Here is a 22,051-nt window from a genome sequence, read left to right as displayed (position 1 = left end):
AGATTAGGATTCCCGTATCCTGGTAGATCTTAGAATTGATATTTCAGTAACCTTGCGCCTAATTATTCACAAGTTAATAGCGGGGTGCTTTTCTCTTTGAATTAACATACATGATTATACTGATTTCTCAATCAGACCTTAGCTATTACCTATAGGGTAAATTACAAGTATAACAATCAAGGGTATCCTCTTTCTGTTGTATTTAAATAAAGCAATCTATCTCTCTACTTTCACATCAGAGACCGACAAATCTTACTGGAATCTATATTTCATGGGTTTCATGAAACAAGGCAGCTAAAGCATTTAGTGTTTGCTAATGTGATGGCATTCTGGGGCTGGCAATGGAGCGGCTGCCAAGTTCTCTGTGGCAGAGGTGGAACATTACAAGGTACCTGACTGTGCTGGAACTGCACTTCCTCCAATGCATCTCCCGTTACTCATAAATTTCCCCTCCCATAAGTGGCAGTGCTCAGCTCTGATCTGCCTGACAGGAGCATCGGGGACAGTGCTGCCTGAGAAGGGATGCTGTGAACACAGTCCTGGCCACAGATACACCTGCAGCTTTATGGGATCCAAATAGAGGAGACATCCTACTTGGAGAGCAACAGGATCTGGTGAGAACTCATTTTTGCCTTTTTAATAGTGTTTCATTTAGCAGGTGTCTGTACTGAGACTCTGAGCTGTTAGTAACTTGCAGGTGCATCGGAACTGGATGCAGAACAGTGTGACAGATTACTTTCAATGTACCAAATCCAGCTGAGGTTGTTCCTATGTATAGCTCTGCAAGCATGCTCCATTTGCTGCATGAAAACATACTTGGTCAATTTAAATTGTTAATGGAAAACTGTAATTCATTAGTCAAAAAAAAAAGACCAAGCAAGTAACCCTGCACAACCCTGCTGATATACCTCTGGTTGCTCACATTCACAAAACAGACATTATTTACACTATTTTAGTAAGAGTTTCCATTAAATTCATGTGAATCACTTGTCTATTCCTATTCTTACTCTGTAAACCCTTGTTTGTTAAATTTTAAGATAAAGATCCTTGTTCCTTATAAATTAAAAGTAAAGTGCTATGTAATTTGCTGGCACCATATCAATAAATGATTATGATTATGTCCCAAAATGATTGCAGTCAATTCAAACAATGCAAGGATGATCACTATTTACTCTTCGCATTTCTAATCTAAGCCTATACATCAGAGATGTCCAAGCCGCAGATTTCCAGCTGTTCCCTAGTCAGTGAGATGCTGAGTGATGGGGGCCCACTGGCTGGACATCCCAGCTATACTTTAATGATCTATAGTATGTAGCCAGCTATCAGCCAGTTATCACTTATTAAGTGACAGTTAGGAACAAGGAGATAGAAAGAGCTACAGTACATCCCAGAGCTGTGAAGGAATGGGATGGGGCAGGGCTATAGAGCAAGCACACCTCTCTTTATAGGATCCAAATTGGACTGTTAGGGGCCCTGCAGGAAGAAGTTGTAAATAGGAATAATGGGGAAGTAAGGTTATAGTAGTAGATGAGAACAGCACTGGAAAAAGGCTACCAAAACTCTTATACACAATATGGCAGCATATAATAATTTTTTCCCAAAAATTAAAATATGAGTAGGAACGTTTTTATAGATAAATATTTGGAGCTTGGCAAAAGCTCTTCCAAAGATCCATGTAGGGAACAGGTGTTTCCCTTAGCTTCAGCATCATTTCAGACCTAGTATAAATTGCTGGAGCTGGTAAACATGGGGCAATACCAGTCTCGTCTACTGGGGGCAATCCAATCTACTGGTGGAGATAACTACAAAGATAACTGTTTTATGGTTGCTTCCTTTGACTTCTGTAGAGTCACTGGCAAAACAGATTCCAGTGTTTTACACTTAGATCCAATTAGATCATACCCATTGGATCATTTGATTTACTTGCTCTAGGAATTGAACAGTTGCAGGCAGGTACGGAATGGAAGTTTGCAACAATTTCTAGTGTTGGAGTATCAGGTACAAAACCATCGCCCACTCTCTGCATCTGGTAAGAGTCGTCCCACACTTGACATCTGTAAGGAATATACTTTCTTTAGAGTTGGAAGAATGGAAGAAACTCAAAATACAGCATATTAAGCATGCCATGTGCCACATTACTGGGTTTTTCAGAGAATGTCAAACCAGCAGTTACTTAATGACAGGCATTTACATGATGCATTTACATGAAATATAACATCTGGCACAGTTTATGGGGTGGGTGGAACATGCAACTGGGAAATTATCTTATTCTGAGTTATAAATAAAAAGAGGCTATAGATTGGTTTATATTCCCATAAATAGACATAACAAAGTGATGCAATGTGGATTAGGTGCCAGGATCATAATTCCCTATATATTTGATATCCTGCTTATTCATGGGAGCTGAGTGTTTACCTTAAATGGAGCAAGTCTGAAGATTCTCTACATAGAAAAGCTTAGGGGTCTGTGACAACCTCCTCCTATAAATAGCATATATTTTAAGTTTTCCAGCATTCTTCAAAAGATCTTGGGGATTTTTGAAGATGATGGATATAGTTTAGCAGTATCAGGGGAAAACTAAGGTGAGTATATATTTATTTATAAAGTGCTACATGAATACACATAGTTGAAATACACTGATCAGTTTTACAGAGTAAAGTACACACAGGGAGTACAAGCATAATAATAAATAAGTTATAGTAATAAAAAGTATAATTATACAGAGATTTAGTGCCATGTTCTAAAACACAAATTAGGAAGGAAGTCCCTGCCTCGTAGAGCTTACAATCTAAGCATGTGGACAGTGGCGTAACTAGTTGTTACTGGGCCCCATAGCAAATTCAATTTAGGGCCCCAAAATATTTATAAGTTGGTCTATTTTACCAAGATATATTAAAATTGCTAATTAATTAGGGTCTCACTGGGCCCCCTACACTCCTGGGCCCCCCTGCAACCGCAGGGTCTGCTTCCTCTATAGTTACGCCCCTGCATGTGGATAACATACAGACACGTAGCAAAGGGAAAAGTGGGCAGAGTTTTGTCCAGAACTGGACTAGACAAGATATGTTCTAGTGCTAGGTAGGCTTTCTTTTTTAAAAGATTTAGAGAGTATTCCCTATGGATGCCAATATAACTATGAAGATTTTCATTCATCCAGTTCATGGTATATCTAGTAAAAGTAATTCTAAAACAACTGGACTTGCTGAGTAATCATTGAAGACGTTTATCAGGGGCTGAATAGGTTCTCTCTTAGTTTATGGGAGAGAGGTGGGAGTCTGTGAGACTGGTTAGTATGAGATTGCATTAGTTTAAATGGAATAGGATAAGATCACGGATTAGTGTTTTAGCTGTCACTTATGAAAGAAATATGGCTAACGGAAGAAAGGGACTGGTCCAAATAACCCCAGGCATTGTGCCAAATTAACAGGATTAATAATCATGCCTTTAATAGTAATGGTAAATCACATGTGCAGCCTGTTTCTGAATTCTGTAAGGAGCCCATTAGCACTGTCTCTGTTTAGTGACCTGAAGTGGAGACCCTTACTCTCTCCCTTACTATTGAATTAAACCTGTCCCTGTCACAGTAAAAATACACAGACTCACTGATCACACCTGTAACTTAGAATGAAGTGCATTCCACCTTGTACATCATTTCTGCCCGTGATCCTACTTGGAGATATGTGTTTTAATGATTGCTCATAAAGGATCTGACTGTTGCCGTTTCCATGGAGTTGATGTTTTAGGGCTCGGAGAGAATGGATAGGAGAGGTTCTGCAGAAACTGCCTGTGGCAAAGGGTCTGCAGAAGAGTCTGCCAATCATTCATCAGCCGACCATAAATGAATAATATTGCAGTCTAGGAATAATAGAACACATTTTGTTGTTTGATGAGGCAAATCTATAACACCCCTGTATTCTGGAAAGGTAAACTTGTGTGCCTGATATAATGAGCTTGCTGGGACTGCTGATGCTTTTTAGCAACCTGAATGAGTGTTTACAGATGCAGCTCAGAGGTCTTGTGGCCTCGGGGCTTATACTGAAGCATTTGACCCATTAGCAGGTATCCCCAGCTATGAACATCTTGCTCCTGCACAATGATGAGCAAGGAGACTGTAGCCTTGTTATTAGTTAAAAGCCGGGGAAATTGTATTTTTTCAAGTATTACACATAGGGTTGCCCCCTTTGCTGATGGCTAAACCCGAACACAGGGGGCAGGGTAGATAAAATTGGGGGTGGGGCAGTGATGTAGGAACAGGCATGATGGGCACAATGATGTTTAAAGTGTTGATGCCCAGTTCAAAACCATACAGGTGGCAACCCTATCTCTAGCTATATTCTGCTTCATGATTAAACCCAATCCTTTAATTATACAGAAATCAATTCTCCAGAAAGCTCTGAAACACAGAAATGCTAATTTAGAAAAAAACATTCTTATTTTTGATTGATTTGCTTTTTTTTCTATATGTAATCATAAGAAATGAACTGTACTTGATAGTAACTAAGCCATGTTTAGGTGAGTATCTGAGTATTAAAAGCTTTTTATAATGTTTTGATAAAAAGGGTTACAATTTTGCTTGATTTTTTTTTTTTTGCTCAAAACAAAACAAAAAGTGCAAAAAAGTCTTTTAAGGATTTCACTCGCTGTCGATAATTTTATCCTTTACATGTTATATATTATATATTATAATGGAGGAATAATCTATGCAGGAATGGAAATGTCACAGAAAGTGACATTAGTAAAATGTAATGAAATCCCTTTAGTTATATTGAATATGGGATTTCATTACAATTTCTATAACATTTCCATTCCTGCATTTATGCTGCACTGAAATTGCAGGTAAAGTTGTTGTACCGTGTTAGCCAGTAAAAATGTTACACGGCAACCCTTTTGAAATAAAAAAATAACAAAGTGGTATAAAGGTGATACCTTTATTGGCTAACTAAGATAGTCATAGCAAGCTTTCAGAACATTTTAGTTCACTTTTCATTCAGCTCATAGGTCAAATGACCAACAAAAGGAAATATCAATCTGTGTTTAAGGTGTCAAAGTCACTTACGAGGGGATCTGCAAGGGACAAGCAGATAAGGTACAAGAGGCTGAATATAAATTAGGGTTGAATTAATGGAGTGTGGAATAAAAGGAATTCCATATGATCTCCATATCCACACATATTGGTATTTGTGACCTGGTGCAGGCTTTTCTTAGTCCACATAATTAGCCATAAATCCAAGGCCCAGGTTTAGTCCCTTTTCCAGAGAATTGAAAGTTTCCATTAATTTGTACTCCCACATTTTTCTATCATTATCTGTTTTAAAATTGCCCTTAAAGGAGAACTAAACCCTTAAAGGAGTACTAAACCCCCTTGCTAATAAAAACCCCTACTTCCTACTCTCTACCGTCCATAGTCCCCTCTCCCTGGGGGGACTATGGAGGGCAGGGCCGGAACTAGGGGTAGACAGAGTAGGCACGTGCCTAGGGCGCAAAGCTGGGGGGGGGGGCGCCAGGCACGTACCTGCTCTGTCGCCTACCCCATTGTCTGGTCCCGTCTCTCCCCAACTGGCGCTGATATTTTCTCCGTAATTGTGCTTTTGCGCATGCAAGCACACAGTTTCGTGCATGCGTGCACACAGTTTAGCGCATGTCCGCTCGAGCGCAGTTTCGCGCATGCATGCTCGAGCACGCACTCAGCCGGCGCCGTGGCTGGCCAGGTTGCCTAGGGCGCCTGCCCGACTTGGCCCGGCTCTGATGGAGGGTAGGGGTTTTTTATTAAAGTTCTACTTTAAGAACCAAAATTCTTAAATCCTTTATGGAGTGATGAGGGTAATTGAACTGATTTTCTATTGGTGTGTCCAGTTTTTTATTGGTTACAGTGAATCAGTGGTGTGTATTTCTCTTTCTTGGACTTTGCCCTTTCTCTCCTATATACAGTCTCCCTGTTATGCATTTAGTACATTGTATTAAGTACACCACAAGAAGAACAGTTGTGGTGGCCATGGATGTTGTACTTCTCTGATATGTCCGGAATTGGTATTTTGTCTGAAATCAGGATGTGTAAGCAGCCTCTCATTCTTATGATGTGTACGCTATAGATCTCTGGCTATCTTTCTGAGGGTCCTTAGCAGTAACGTAACTGGAGGGGGGCAGGCCCTGGTGCAGGATGTGCAGCCAGGCCCCCACCTCCCTCCGTACTAGATTATCTGCGCCGAAATTGGCTGACGCGGCCGGAAATCGGCAGTGCGCGAGCTGTCGGGGGGCCATTGCCCAATTGCACCCCCTGCTCCCCCGGTAGTTCCGCCACTGGTCTTTAGTTGTGGATTGTACGTGACTACTAGGGGAACCAGATTTATTTCAGGCTTTTGTTTATACTGTAGAAGTTGACTTCTGGGAATCTTGCTGGCTGAATGAATGTATTGATCTACATTCTACAATCATGAGCCTGAAGCCCCTGTTGATGAAGTCTGCTTTGAGGGTTTTGAGTGCTGCACTGAATAAACCATTTATATTTTGGTGGTTTAAAAGTCAGGTCCAGCATCTTATATGCATGGCTGGTTCTTTGGTAGAACTAGGGCTTCCGCCTGGTTGGTAAAAAAATGTGTTTGATGCCAATGTTATTAATAGATAAGTGAGCTAAAAATATAGGAGGGCTGGATTTTCTTTTCAGAAAAAATGGCAAACCTATGTATAGCAGGGCATTTGTTCTTGTCCACCAACATTATATGCAGCATATATGCAGACCGGAACAGTTGGAATAGCTTCTCATATATTACATTGTATCTAACTGCCTGTAGGGACCTCAGAAAGTGTATCTATTGATAGGATTCTGACAGTGTGATCATTAATGTGTTGCCACATGCGCTGTTGCAGAATAAAGTCAAGATACAATTATAGATCAGCGCCACAGGCTATGGAAAAAAAACAAATAGAACCTAGTGTAATATTGTTAATATTCAGCGCAGTCACCAAATTGTTACAACACTTATCTCTGTGTGTCTTGAACCATAGAAAGTCTATTCACAGATTTTTCGTGTGTGTTTGTAGTGCTTGCTTCAAAAGGTAAAATGAATTAAAATAAGGTGCAATGGTGTTTTCTTCAATCAGTAAATGTAAATTGCCAATCCCACCAGAGAGTGGAGAAGCCACATGAACAAGATTCCTGATTTCAAAACAGCCTATCAATATCAACTCCAGGGTATTCCTTTTTCTGTAAAGACATTAAAAGTAGCAGAATAAAGAAATTTCAGAAATTGTGTCAACTACAACAGTCGGTCAGTAGGAAAAGAGTAGTCAGCACATCAATTCTCAATATTCTTTAGAGATGGTGCACGTTCTACAATGGCCACTTCCCATTGGCAAACTGTGTAGTAAAAGATTGAACAGCACCACCAACTCTTCAAGTAATTAAAAAGCCTTTATTTGTGCTTTTGTGGGCATCACTGCAACAACAACAGTCGGTCAGTACAGGTATAGGATCCCTTATCCGGAAACCCAATATCCAGAAAGCTCCGAATTACAGAATGGCTGTCTCCCATAGACTCCATTTTATCCAAATAATCCAAATTTTTAAAAATGATTTCCTTTTTCTCTGTAATAATAAAACAGTAGCTTGTACTTGATCCCAACTAAGATATAATTCATCCTTATTGGAAGCAAAACCAGCCTATTGGGTTTATTTAATGTTTAAATTAATTTCTAGTAGACATACAGCATGAAGACCCAAATTACAGAAAGATCTGTTATCCGGAAAACCCCAGGTCCCGAGCATTCTGGATAACAGGTCCCATACCTGTACATAAAATTTAGGACTAAATAACATAAAAGAGATTGTATCCCCCTGAAAGGAAACAACTGAGCTACTCTTTCTCCAGAAATATTAATATATAAATATCAATGTCATAGTTATTATAGATACAAAATATAAACATAGCGTGAAAAGATTCTCCTCCATGCACTTTAGTAGATAACCAATGTATTTCTTCCATAGGTAGCTCCAAAACATCATATGACACCACAGATGGATCATTACAAATGGTGCTTCCACCAAGTAAAATATTAATGATCAGGGTTTGGTATTGGGTATTAAAATATGTTGTGTTTCATTTGTCCAGAGCCATCATTTGTACTTATTAAAAGAAGGTTTTCTATCATTTATATGATATTAGTATTGATTTCAGTTCAATGAGCTATGTGCCTAGTCCTAGAACCACTGGGTTCCCATAGGTAACATTATATCTAATCATATACAAACTACTGCTCATATGAAAGAGTGCTGTACACAGAATTATTAAAAAACCCCAGCCCATGCTCTGTAGACCATACAATTGATGGTTGAATGCCTGAGGCACAGGGAGATTAAGTGACTTGCTTAAAGAGCTGGCAGAGGAATTGATCCAAGGTTTACCAGAGCCGATGGCCAGTGACTCATTTCTTTTGGACATGAGAATGTCTGATGTGTTTGGCCAAGCACAGAGCCTTAATGTGGGGGGGGGGGGAAGGTTTAGTGTTACTGATGCTGAGAGATCATTTATTAGAGGGTGTTATTATCAGAGCATTCGTAACCAGGAAACACAAAAAAAGAACAAGTCAAGTCAATGGGATAGATTGCATCTGTGCTGCTGTTTAATAGTTAAATAGGCAACAATTTGATCAATGCTTACATACTAAGAAATAATTTGTTGTAACACTTGCCTTAACTTGACCTCAGCATTAGTATACCTGGACATCTGGTTTCAGGATTATGAATCCCATATATATGTAGCAGCGACGTTTCTCAAACCATGTGAACAATGCTTTAAAATTCAGGCTTTTTAAAGTCCAAGTGACATAGCATCATTTCCTTTGTACCCTACAGGGTTCCTGCCATGTATACTGAATAAAATAAAATGAAACACAAATTATTTAATATTTACTTTTTGAGCAGTTTCTTCAACATATATCATACCACAGGAACATACAATGGGGTAAACTTCAAATTGGGATAAACAGGTATGATATCCTTTTATTTGAATTGACTCTCCTGTACTTGGATGTTCAAAGGATTTCCCCTTTATCACATATTTGCAATGTTTGCAATTCAGAAATGAATACAAGCCATTATTTTCGGTTCACAAAAATGTACTTTTCTATGTCCTCTCTTTCTGTACTAAAGATCTAGTTAATTTAGACCCAATGGTTTTATATATGATATTAGTGGGGTGAATTCTCCCACCGTAGGGTATGCCCTGCATAATATGTACCAATGTTTTCGCAAGATTCTATTCATCTGTCTGCTAAGTCCCCTATACTGGGTAACAAATGTGATTCTAGGGCCCTTTGCTTTCTTATCTTTTCTCTGACTCATAACCTTGTCTGCTATGTCCAATATCTAGATTGATAACCTCTCTGTCTAAATTTAGTTCTCATTTGTTTGGTTTGAATGTCCCTAATCACAGGGTCACTAACTAACCTACATATTCGTTAGCTGACTAATGGGTATTGAATTTTTCGTATGTGATGGATGATTACTCTCAAAATGCAATATCTGATTACGGTCAGTAGGTTTGGAGTATAATTTTGTTTGTAAACCTCTCTCTCTCTATACACCAATACATCTAAGAATGAAATTCCTTTTTAATCATGCGTCTGTGAAAATTTAATAGAAGAAAGAAACCCTATGAGATGTTCGTGGAACCGAGATGGGGAGCTCACGTCACCCCGCCATACCACAAAAATATCGTCGATGTATCTCCACCAAGCCACACAGCGTTCCCGGTTAAGGTCATCACGATATAAAAAATGTTCAAGCCAAATCATAAAGGTATTGGCGTCTGATGGGCAATGTTTGAGCCCATCATGGTTCCCCATGACTGTAAATATAAAACTTCCTGAAAAACAAAGTAATTCATTCTCAATATGATCTCAAGGGCCTCCAGAAGAAACTCCGTTTGCACATCCTGATACTGTTCACTTCCATATAACATCCATTTACATGCCCTCATGGGGTATTGAGGTGTACAAACTGGAAAAATCAAATTTAACCAGTATGACATCATCTTCATGATATTTAGACTATCAAGTCTGGCATGTATTCATATCTGAATTGAAAACAGTGCAAATATGTGATAAAGGGGAAATCCTTTGAACATCCAGGTACAATAGAGTCAATTCAAATAAAGGGATATCATACCTGTTTATCCCAATTTGAAGTTACCCAATTGTATGTCCCTGTGGTATGATATATGTTGGAGAGACTGTTCAAAAAGTAAAATCACGTATCTCCCAACAAAAATCAATGATAAAATTGGGGAACATGGCATTACCGCTCTCCAGACATTTAAAAGAAAAAGGCCACATGGCTGAACAGCTACGATTTATGGTAATGGAGATGGAACCCCCACTAAAGAGGGGAGGGGACCCTGAATTGAGATTAAAACAGAGGGAGGTTTAGTGGTTCAACAAGTTAAACTCACTTCACCCACATGGTTTGAACAGAGATTATAATTTGTACAGGTAACTGTAATTGAACTTCACCTTGAAGCAAAGCTCTAGTTATTTCTCTGTCTACTGATTTTGTTATGGCTCCAGCCCTGTCATAGATTAATTTAAGTTTCATTTAAAAATTAATATTTCTGTATATACTGTATACACAATATGGCTGAGTTATTTTTTTTTTTTGTTCATAAGTCTAATAATAACTGAATTATGTATACTGTTCCCCTGTTTCTCATCTACCTGTGATCCCTCTAACTCATAGGTAAATCCCTGATGGGAGATAAGAGGACACCAGATAGATGTGTCATGGACCTGGCCTACAGAACACTGTGATTCAGTGAGACAGAACACAGAACAAGGTGCAGAATCATGCTTAGCATCTACTGAGTGATATCACTGGCAGGTTATTTAAGTGCTGTTCTGCTCCTCCATATTATTATTATACAAATTGATGGCTATCTCAGTGGAATGGGGCATATGTTTATACTCACCATTAAACCTTCAACTCCATTATGTGGTTATGCGTTAGCCCTCTGGTTATGTATTTCTGACAGCTAACAGCTAATACATCCGATTTCAGTAACTAAATAAAAGTGTCACTCATCCGTTTTGTCCAGAACAGATACAATTTAGTGAAAGAACTGGGCCTTGCTCAAGTAAAGGGGTTGTTTACCTTTAAATTATTATAGATATAGAGAATTATTATTGATATAGAGTATTATTCTGCAATTGCTTTTTTTGTAATATTTGTGGATTTTGAGTTATTTAGCTTTTTATTCAGCAGCTCTTCAGTTTGCAATTTCAGCAATTTCAGCAATGTGATAGCTGGGGTCTAAATTCCCCTAGCAACCATGCATTGAGTTTAATAAGAGACTGGAATATGAACAGGAGAGGCCTGATTAGAAAGATGAGAAATAAAAACAATACATTTGTAGCCTTACAGCGCATTTGTATTTAGATGGGGTTAGTGACCCCCATTTGAAATGCGGAAAGAGTCAGAAGAAGAAGGCAAATAACTTAAAATTAAAAGAATATATACAAAAGATACAAAAGAAATAGGGCCACTTGAAAAGTGCTTAGAATTACCCATTCTATTACATCCACTTTAAGACAAAATTACCTTTCTTTAGGTTGGGGCTGAATGGGGGTATATTGATTACTGTATTTATTTATCTTGCCACAGTTATGTCATTTGGACATTACCAGTATATTCTAAACATTAAAATATTTTTTTTTGGAAAATTATTACTTTGAGAATTAAGTACATTTTACATAAACCGAGCACTCTCTTCTCATCAGGATACAGAAGCAACTGGCCGACGCTGCCTAGCTGTGATAGTTGTTCCAAAATTACATTTTATTTAAATCATCTTAAAGCTCAAATAAAGCCATAGTAACTCAGTCTTCAGGTGTAGCACATGGATAACACACGCACTAGAACTATCATTCAAGAGTTGTTCGGCGCCTTACCATATTTTCAGACTATGTTGTTGGCTCCAATACCTTTTATCATACGAAGATTAGTTATGGGCGAATTTTTCCCGCTTCACTTCGCTGAAAACTTCACAAACTTTCCCGTGAAGTCAATGGGCCTGTGACAATTTTTACGACTATTTTGTCCAACTGCATTAAAGTCAATGGGCGTCCAAATAACGCAACAAACATTTTTCTACGTGGCGAATTTTCGTTGCAGTTTCACAAATTTATTCGCCAACAGCGAAACACAGAAATTCGCTGCAAATTCGTGCCTGCCGAATTTATTTGCCCATCACTAATGAAGATGTATAGTTAGTTGAAGCAGGGGCCTCCTATAGAGAAACATATCATCTTGGCCTGTTGCATATCCATCTTTCATTAAATCTGCTATAGAACACATGTTTTCAAGTATGAACTCATAGTTTATTATGCATTAATGCAAATTGTTTCATTACAAACACCAATTTCTTGTTTCAGGCCATGGCAGTAAATCAAACTCAGAGCTCTCTGGTGATACCAGACAACAATGCATCAGTCTCAGGCAATCCAGGTCCGTGGACAGAGCCCACGTTCACTTTGGCTGCTAAGGTTCGAGTGGGAGTCACGTGTTGCTTCTTCTTGATAGCATCTTGCAGTAATGTGGCTGTTCTCTGCAGCATCAGTGGGAAGCGGTGCAAATCCCACCTACGTGTTCTCATTCTCAGTCTGTCTGTGGCCGACTTGCTGGTTACCTTTTTGGTGATGCCTTTGGATTCGCTGTGGAACGTGATGGTACAATGGTATGCAGGGGAGCTCTCCTGTAAGGTCCTCAATTTTGGAAAGCTGTTTGCTATGTATTCGGCTGCCTTAGTTTTGGTAGTGATCAGCCTTGACAGACACTGGGCTATCCTCTACCCTCTCAGCTTTACTAGTGCTGGCCAACGTAACCGTATCATGCTGTGGACTGCTTGGATTACTAGCCTTCTGCTGGCATCACCTCAGGTATATTCCCTTATTAAATGGATCACTTATTGTTATGTCATTATGCTTTGTTTAATTTAGCATACAGTAATACTAAATACCTGTTGTATCTCTTAAAAGAGCACTTAATTAAAGCGTATTTTAAAAATTAAGGGGTAGATTTATCAAGGGTCGTATTTCGAGTTCTTGGGAGTTATTTAAATCTCCCATGAACTCGAAATTCGACCAATCGAAAACTTATTAAAAAAATCTAATTTGGGTGAATAGGATCGACAAGAAATTTAAATCTAATTTGAATCAAATTCGATTCGAGTTTTTACAGTGAAAAATGTCTTGAATGTCAGGAAGCCTGCAAACAGCTCCAAATTGATCCCAAGATGTCTTCCATAGGCTAAAACAGCAATTTCGACAGGTTTAAGGTGATGAATAGTCGAATTTGAGTTCTTAAAAGGCCAGTGTGTGATACATTTCAAAAATCAAATTCAAATTTTTAAAAAAAACTCAAAAAAACGAATTTTAACAATTCCCTAGTCGAATTTGAAAAATTTGGCTATAAAAAAACTGGAAAATTCAAATTAGAAAATTCAAATTTGAACATTTAAATTTGAAAATTTGAAATTCAAATTTCATTTTCACTTCGACCCTTGATAAATCTGCCCATAAGTGATTTAGCCTATGGGCACACAGGCTGTTGGCTCTGGCTATTTTCAGCCTGTGTATTTTTGCAGACTGAGAGAAGCAGATCTGCTCAGTGCCCCTGCTCCATTGATTTGAATCAGATCAGCCTGTGTGCGGTCACACACAGGCTGAGGTCAGCCCCACATACTGACCTCAGCTTCAGCTCCACTGTGTGTGACCACACACAGGCTGATCAGATTCAAATCAATGCAGCAGGGGCACTGAGCAGATCTGCTTCTCTCAGTCTGCAAAAATATACAGGCTGACAACAGCCAAAGCCAACAGTCCGTTTGCATTATACTTGGATTTGCAGTAGATTTACAGAACATACAAGTTATCTAATGTGGCTGGTAGTGATGGGCGAATTTGAGAAATGTCGCCGGCTTCTTGTTTTTGATGCCGGCGTTAGTTTTTTGGACGCAGACATCCTGTTTTTTTGATGCCGGCGCACATTTTGGGAATTCATTCACCGGTGGTGAATCACACAAATTCACGCCTGGCGAATAAATTCGCCCATCACTAGTGCCGGGTTTTAATTACTAGTTGTTGGCAAATCTGCACCAGTGCAATGGTAACAGCTAAAAGCAACCAGAGATTTGCTTTCCTTATTCTGTCTGGAGTATTCTCAACAAAGCAAATCAATGACTGGTTGTTCTTGGTTACTGTACTGCTCAGTGTTATAAATGGGTCTGTAAGCCACCCCAAAAATATCTTCTTTTTCTTTATCCTGTTGAAAATTAGATGGATTAATAATCTATAATCCCAGTTGAAGTAAAATGCAAACTGTTTGGCATGACACAAGACTGAGGCCGGAACATTGTCTAGGAGAATATAACTGATATTCCCTGGTAGACTGGAAAATGTTTCTTTTCATTTTTATGGGTTATTCTACAAACCAGCTGTTTTTATGTCTGAAGCCCCGTTTGAAGGATTTAGCTCACCACAAGTTTAGTAATATCTATGAGAGAAAATAAGTGCTCACCCCAAATCGACCACCTTAATTGACTTGGCTTTCAAGGACCATTCAGGTTGAGCCCCAACTGCAACACTCTAGGCCCCCTGCAGGGAACCAGGCCCACAGTTTGCAAATCACTGCTATAAGATATTTCTTAGCAGTTCTGAAGTGAAGTCTGAATGCTTCTAAGACTTACAGAACAGAGGGTAGTAAGGGAAGCATTGTTGGTAGCACTCAAAGAAAAGAATACATACAATACAAAAGGCATTTGGAGGAACAGCGAAATAAACTAATGTGAGATACTAAAGGAATTGTTAGCAGCAATGTTCTTTAAAACCATTATCCTGGTCATTTCCAGTACATTGTTTCTTTATATCCCTAGATGGTACAATCAGCTGTTTTTTTTAAGAACACTGTTAATTGCGCTAGAAAGCAGGTATGCCTTTTTTTTGCTGACAACACAAAGACTTAAAGCAAAACTGATGATTTAAGCAATGGGCAAGCCAAGTGAGTAATGATTTAAGCAAACTAAACAGCGTGGCACCTAAACTTTAATGCCTGTCAAGCATAAAATAATGAATTTAGACCTGGAAATCCATATGCGTATTATACTTTTAGTAATACCTTCCTGCCAATGAAAAAAGAAAGGGCATCACATGGTGCAATAACAAATAACACTGAGTACAAACAATGGGAAAATACCAGATCAGCAAAGCAAGAGGTATCCTTGTTGCAAAGATGACTTTGTACACCAGACCATTGTAGAAAGACCTATGCAAATATATTTTACTGAAAATTTATTGAAAAAAACAAACAACGTAAAAACTCTACCTGGGGTGAAGTCAAAATGCCCCTTAAATATTCCAAAGGAATTAAAAATTAAAAAGAGATCTAGCAAGGTAGAAATCATTATATGAGAAGCCTTATTTAAAGGGATAGACACATTGAAATGTTTTTCTATAGACAAGTTGTTGATGGCAATAACATGTGGCATTTTAGAAGACGATGCAGTGTAGGACATCACTTGTGCATGTCTCTGTAAGTTCTGGAAAGTTGTTCTTATTTGCATGGTTCCTGGTCAGCAGGCAATGCTTTTTTTGTTTAAAGGAAAACTATACCCCGCAAACAATGTAGGTCTCTATAAAAAGATATTGCATAAAACAGCTCATATGTAAAACCCTGCTTCATGTAAATAAACCATTTTCATAATAACATACTTTTTTAGTAGTATGTGCCATTGGGTAATCATAAATAGAAAATTACCATTTAAAAAAAAAAAGGGCCACCTCCTGGGATCGTATGATTCACGGCGCACACAAACATACCAAACAAACTATATTTGTTAGGTCACAAGAGCCAATTAACAGACAGAGTTCTGTCTTTTGCTTCCACACTTAACATTAGAGCTGGATTATTTCTGGTCAGGTGATCTCTGATGCAGCACACAGACCATTACAAAATGGTGGTGCAAGGCAATAGATGTAAAAGGGCAATATTTTCTTAAATATATATACCAGTTTGGTAAGATTCTTTAATATGCCACTTAATTTGATATAAACTATCTGTTGCTCAAGTATTCATTTTGGGGGTATAGTTTTCCTTTAATGGAAATTGGGTGTTTTATGACAAGTAACAAGAATCTTTTCGCCATTAGCTATTTCTCTTTCGATTACGTACTGCTCCTGGAGTCAACTTCACACAGTGTGCCACCCATGGGAGCTTCACCCAGCACTGGCAGGAGACAGCTTACAACATGTTCACCTTCTGCACCCTGTTTGTCACCCCACTAGTGGTCATGATTGTGTGTTACACACGTATCCTTTGGGAAATCGGCAAGCAGATGAAACACAAGAATGGTGAGCATACTTTTGAAATGCAAGTTAGTTGCTTAGTTTTATACAGATTTATCATTTAAATGTTTAAAACACTTCTTTTAGTAGTTGTTCTGGTAAACTTTAGGGTCAGGGCACACAGGCAGATTCTTCCTCGGGGCGACAAATGTCCCCGAACTGCCTCCCCTGCCTTTTCGCCGGCTAAAATGTAAATCGCCGGCAGGATGGTACTTGGAGCAATTCGTTTTCCTAAGTCGCCCTCGTGAGTCGTTTCCTCGTTAGGCAACTTCGGGTGACTTATATTTTAGCCGGCGGGAAAGCAGTTCGGGGAGATTAGTCACCCTGAAGAAGAGGAGATTTGTCACCGGGTGACTCATCTCTCTGAATCTGTCTGCCCTGACCCTTACTATAAGAAATTGTTAATGCTCTGTCAGGAACATTAGCATCTTAGCACAAATACCTTCAAACATCTAATTAACCACTTTAGGGTCAAGTACAAATAAGACATCAGTAGCACCCAATGACATAGCAGTTAGTTCTAAATAGTGCTATAGAATATGTGGAATCTTGTACAGCAATACCCTTCTGTGTGCTTTGCTCCTAAGCTATGGAGTACGGTGATAAATAAACTGAGGGATACAGGAAAGAAAAGAAGAGGTGTCAGAGAATGTAAAAACAGAAGCAAGTAGGGAAAAATAATGATTGGGGACGCATGAAGAAAGAGGAGGGAAAGTGTTATGTAGACAAACATAAATAAAGTACGGTAGAAGTGATCAGAATATTAAGCGTAGACGGGGAAGAATTATGGAAGTAATGCTTTGAAGTGGGTAAACAAATGGAGAAAGGAAAAGATTAAATGGAGAGGACAAGTAGAGAGGGGCTGAATGAAGAAGTAAGAGGTGTTTGGAAAATTAAGTTACTTGGGGTGAAAAACAAGTTTATTTGACACAAACCCCATTGATTCTGAGCTCACCAAGAGTCAGAACCCTGAATAAAGATATCACAAGGTTTTCCTAGGTTTGTATATGGGAACAGGGCCGCCATCAGAAATCGCAGGGCCCCATATGACAACATTTCCTGGGCCCACTGGGCTGCACCCACCGCAAGCCCCACCTACAGGTCCACCCTCCCCACCCCACAGGTCCGCCCCCACCACACAGTAAAAAAAAAAAAATATTGGTGGCTAGGGTTCCCACATGTTAATTAAAAATAAAAAGATATTGGTGGCCAAGGACCCCCATAAAAAAACATTTGTGGCCAGGACCCCCCATTTAAAAATATTGGTAGCTAGTGCCCCACATGAGGAAAAAAATTGGTGGCCAAAATTGGTGGCCAGGCCCCCCACCCATTATAAGAAAATTGGTGGCCAAGGCCCCTTAAACGTCCATGCCTTCCCGAAGTCAGCAGCTCTCAGAAAGACGGGGCCCGGCTAATCAAGTAAGTGTGGCATGGCAGGGCCCCCCTTACCCTCGGGGCCCCCTACAACTCTCCTCCCTGTCCCCCCCGATGGCAGCCCTGTATGGGTACATTATGAAGGAGTATGATAGTGAAAGAGAGTTACCGGTGGGAGAGCACAGAGATATGTAGTTTAAGTAGCTTGATCCAAGGGCCTTTAAGATTCAGGAAGACCCAAGCAACTTTTCCACAGTGTTGGGACAAGCTTCCCCTTAAATATTTATAGGCACGAAGATATCAAAAAATTAACCATACACACTATACAGGACTTGGGGGGGGGGGGTCTTAAAAACTCCTGTATATTTATGCTGCAATCGCAGTTCAGTCTTAGTTACTACAGTGCATTTTAAAGGAGAAGGAAAACTACGGAGGCATTTTATTTCCAATAGATTAGCTGCAATAGTGCAAGTTAGAATGGCATATTTATTCTGTAGAATGTTTTACCATACCTAAGTAAAAAGCTCTAGAAGCTTTCTGTTTAGGATAGCAGCTGCAGTATTAGCTTTGTGTGACATCACTTCCTGCCTGAGTCTCTCCGTGCTCACTTATAGCTTTGGGCTCAGATCACAGCAGAGAATGGAGGGAGGGGGGAGAGGAGCAAACTGAGCATGCTCACGCCCGGGGCAAGGAGGGTTAAGATGAAGGCAGTAAGTCTGATACAGAAGCCCATGTGTACACAATAGAAGGAAAGAAATTCAGTGTTTCTTTTGACTTAACTGAGGGGTTGATCTCCCTCCAACTTGCAGCACAGCAGTAAAGAGTGACTGATGTTTATCAGAGCAGAAATCACATTGCTGAGGGCACCTGGGAAACTAAGATCAGGTCTAGCTCCATGTCAGGTTTCAAAATGAAATGTTAAAAAATCTGTTTGTTTTTTTTAAACATATTTCAGTGCAGGAGTACAATTAACGGCTATGTTTTGTAAAAAAAAGTTTCAAAGTGGACCTGTCACCCAGACAAAAAGCTTTATAGTAAAAGTCCTTTTCAAATTAAACATGAAATCCAATTTCTATTTTTAATGAAAGCATTCATAGCTGTTGTAAGCTCATTTAAAAATCTCAGCTGTCAATCAAATATTGTCTGCCGCTCCTCTATGCCAGTGGCATAGAGGCGGGGCAGACAATTACTTTCACTTTCCATTCAGCACTTCCTAGATGTCACTGCTCTCCCCACATTCCCCCGTTCTCTTCACCATTTAATTGTGTAACCAGTACATTGGGATGGACATCAGGTCCCCCATTCTGGTGCACAAACAAGATTCTGAGATGATACAAGGCTTGTCTTAAAAACAGTGTCCACAAAATGGCTCCTGCCTGCTTGTTATAATTATGAATTCCCAGACTGAAGGAAACAAGATTCAAATAATTTATATAGTGTTATTAAAGTTAATTTTGCTTGACTAATGTGATAAAAAAGGATTTTAAATAATTTTTTGGGGTGACGGGTCCCCTTTGAAAGCATTCCTTCCCTGTGGCTGTTTGCAATGTGGGGTCTCATTGGAGATGTAGCCTTCATTTTGCCTGGGATTATCAACCCAGTTTAGCAGGCTTGAATACTGATGTCTCAGATTAGAGGTGGAAAACTATAGTTTTTAATGGCTCAAAATAGAAAAAAATAAATAAATAGCAAAAGCGCTCACACAAGCATCCTAAACAGGTTTCTTTTTCATGTGGCGTTTTATCCCCTTTAATACACTTAGTTCTTCTCTTTATTAACTCTCCCTCTATTATTTTTTTACAGAGCTTGCAAGAAGTAAAAATGATCTCATTTCAAAGGCAAGACTGAAAACCCTAAAGATGACCCTAGTTATCGTGGCTTCCTTTATGGTCTGCTGGACTCCATATTACCTACTAGGTTTATGGTACTGGTTCCAGCCTGAGATGATCAATCAAACTCCTGAATACCTAAACCACAGTCTCTTCCTCTTTGGCCTGCTGCACACCTGCACCGACCCCCTTGTCTATGGACTTTACACCCCCTCATTCAAAGAGGATCTGCGATCATGGATCAGAAGAATAAGCAGCATACTGTCTAGAAGGGCAAAAAACAGTAAGCAGCTAGCCATCTCTGAGCTGAACATCAAAGATCTTACCTCAATGGAAGGTCCAACATCTACAGCTGTCACCATGCAATCAGTCTTCTGAAATACAGGGCACTGGATTTTAATTCATTTCCATCTACATATCAAGGAAGCATGTATATATATATATATATATATATATATATATATATATATATATATATATATATATATATATATATATATATATATATATATATATATATATATATATTGTATCTGAAGAAAATTAGTGAAGAGAACAGTGCTTCTGATTGAGTCTCTATTGAACAGGTTATTGAACAGGTCCTTGTCAGTAGGAAACTATATACTGACCATTGGTGGCTGCCGGAATGTGTTGTTTCACAGTTGTAGGCCAGAGGTTTTATGTCCCTGATTTATGTAAAGAAAACATCTAACAACACTTTTGTAATCTCTGCAACAATGTGATTCCTTATGGGTCCTACTGGTGTTGGGGACCTGAGCACATTCCTTCACTACTATCAAACAGGCCCTGTCCACAGGGGACACATTAGGCTTTCCCAAGTCCATGTTCTATCTTAGCCAATGAGTTTTCCTTCCTTGATAAACATGTTTTATAAAATGTTTGTTGTTGTTATAGTGATCGCATAAACAAACTGTATGAAGCACAATCACTGACCTACACTGCAGATCTAAACCCTGGAACATTCATATTGGCAAAATGCTAGCTAGAGCTATGGCAGTTCTAGGGTTAACGACAGACATACATGTGACTCATATTACACATATTAGCCAGTTTCAGCTGTCATATCCCTGACCCTGACCCTGACCCTAGATTCGATAACATAGAGCTCACAATGCATTTAATGAGGTTCTGTTCATATATGAGGCCAGGCGAGGACATTTAATGAGCTTTGCAGTTATTTCCCACATCTAAGCCCAAGTATAATTGCATTGACGTTTATTTAACTAGACTAGAGCATTTACACTGGTAGTTTTGGTATGGCATGTACAGCTCATTGTAACACACTCTATCCACAGCTGATTAATATCACACTTTCTGAAAGCAACAACAATACACAAACAAGAAAGTAAACGTTGATTGCCCCCTGTAGTTGTGTGTATTAGTATGTGTTTTGCAGCCAGCAGTGTAAGATGTGAGAAATCTATCATAGTCATAGAAATGAACATCTCTTTACTGGTTTTGATTGGCTTTGATTTGTTTGAATAAGTGAACAATGATCTCCATACTCATGCCAAACCCTCCCATTCTTAGAAACTTTAACTCAGGACAACCCTATTCTAAAAGACATTCCCTGGTTCCCTGTTTTATAAGTAATTTAGTATCTATGCAAGTGCATGTATTTTTTTTTAAAAAAAGCTTTTTTTAGCGATACAGTTATGATCATAAAATTAGTAACCTTGTAATGAGTTAAATTGACTTAATATGTCACCCAGAATCCTGGCATTTTTAGCTGTCAAAAAGGGATGAGGTGGTAGGCATCCCTTAAAGAATCATTAGTTAAAGTTTCCCAATGTTAAATAAGAGCAGATCTTAATCCATCTCATTCCAAACAAAAGGGTGTAGCGAGAAGAGTCCAGCACTGGGTCAGGTATATATATATATATATATATATATATATATATATATATATATATATATATATATATATATATATATATATATAGACAAATACAAGATTCCTCTGCACTCAACCCATTATCAATATATTTAAGACAGCGACATTTTGTGCATACTGCTACTGAAAAATGCCTTACCCTTTAAACAAAACAGGGATTGTTTGTCCATATATTGCAATATATTTAAGCTGGCCAACTACGTCAAAGTCATCCCATATCTGGCCAGTCCTATGCTCAATTTTCATCTGATTCATTTAAATATATTAAATATATTGATAATGGGTTGAGTGCAGAGGAATCTTGTATTTGTCTATATGTTTTTTGTGGTCACACCCTCATTGCACCCCCGCCTAATGATTTTAAAAACTAGTGGTGAGCACAACTTTCCCTTGTTTGTTATATATATATATATATATATATATATATCTACATCTATATCTATATATATATATATAAAACCCTGATGGTTAAAGGGGAGATCAGTACATTCTGTGAAGATGAGACCTCATTTAGATTCTATCGCAGCATTTTTCTCTCTGGTGGCAG

At 38.8% G+C, this 22,051-nt stretch overlaps 1 protein-coding gene across 1 annotated transcript; it reads left to right on the top strand.

The window, feature by feature from the left end:
• The first annotated feature begins 454 nt into the window (after positions 1 to 454).
• LOC108712462 (gonadotropin-releasing hormone II receptor) lies at positions 455 to 20,034 on the top strand. The gene is made up of 5 exons (XM_018254669.2): positions 455 to 614; positions 10,730 to 10,826; positions 12,421 to 12,924; positions 16,191 to 16,392; positions 19,564 to 20,034. Exons 3-5 carry the CDS (start codon positions 12,424 to 12,426, stop codon positions 19,965 to 19,967), a joined length of 1,107 nt encoding a protein of 368 aa, XP_018110158.1. The 5' UTR covers positions 455 to 614; positions 10,730 to 10,826; positions 12,421 to 12,423; the 3' UTR covers positions 19,968 to 20,034.
• The last annotated feature ends 2,017 nt before the right edge of the window (positions 20,035 to 22,051 follow it).

This window comes from Xenopus laevis, chromosome 3S (assembly GCF_017654675.1).
Source record: "Xenopus laevis strain J_2021 chromosome 3S, Xenopus_laevis_v10.1, whole genome shotgun sequence".
Taxonomy (NCBI): domain Eukaryota; kingdom Metazoa; phylum Chordata; class Amphibia; order Anura; family Pipidae; genus Xenopus; species Xenopus laevis.
This window is presented reverse-complemented; position numbering and strand designations above follow the sequence as displayed.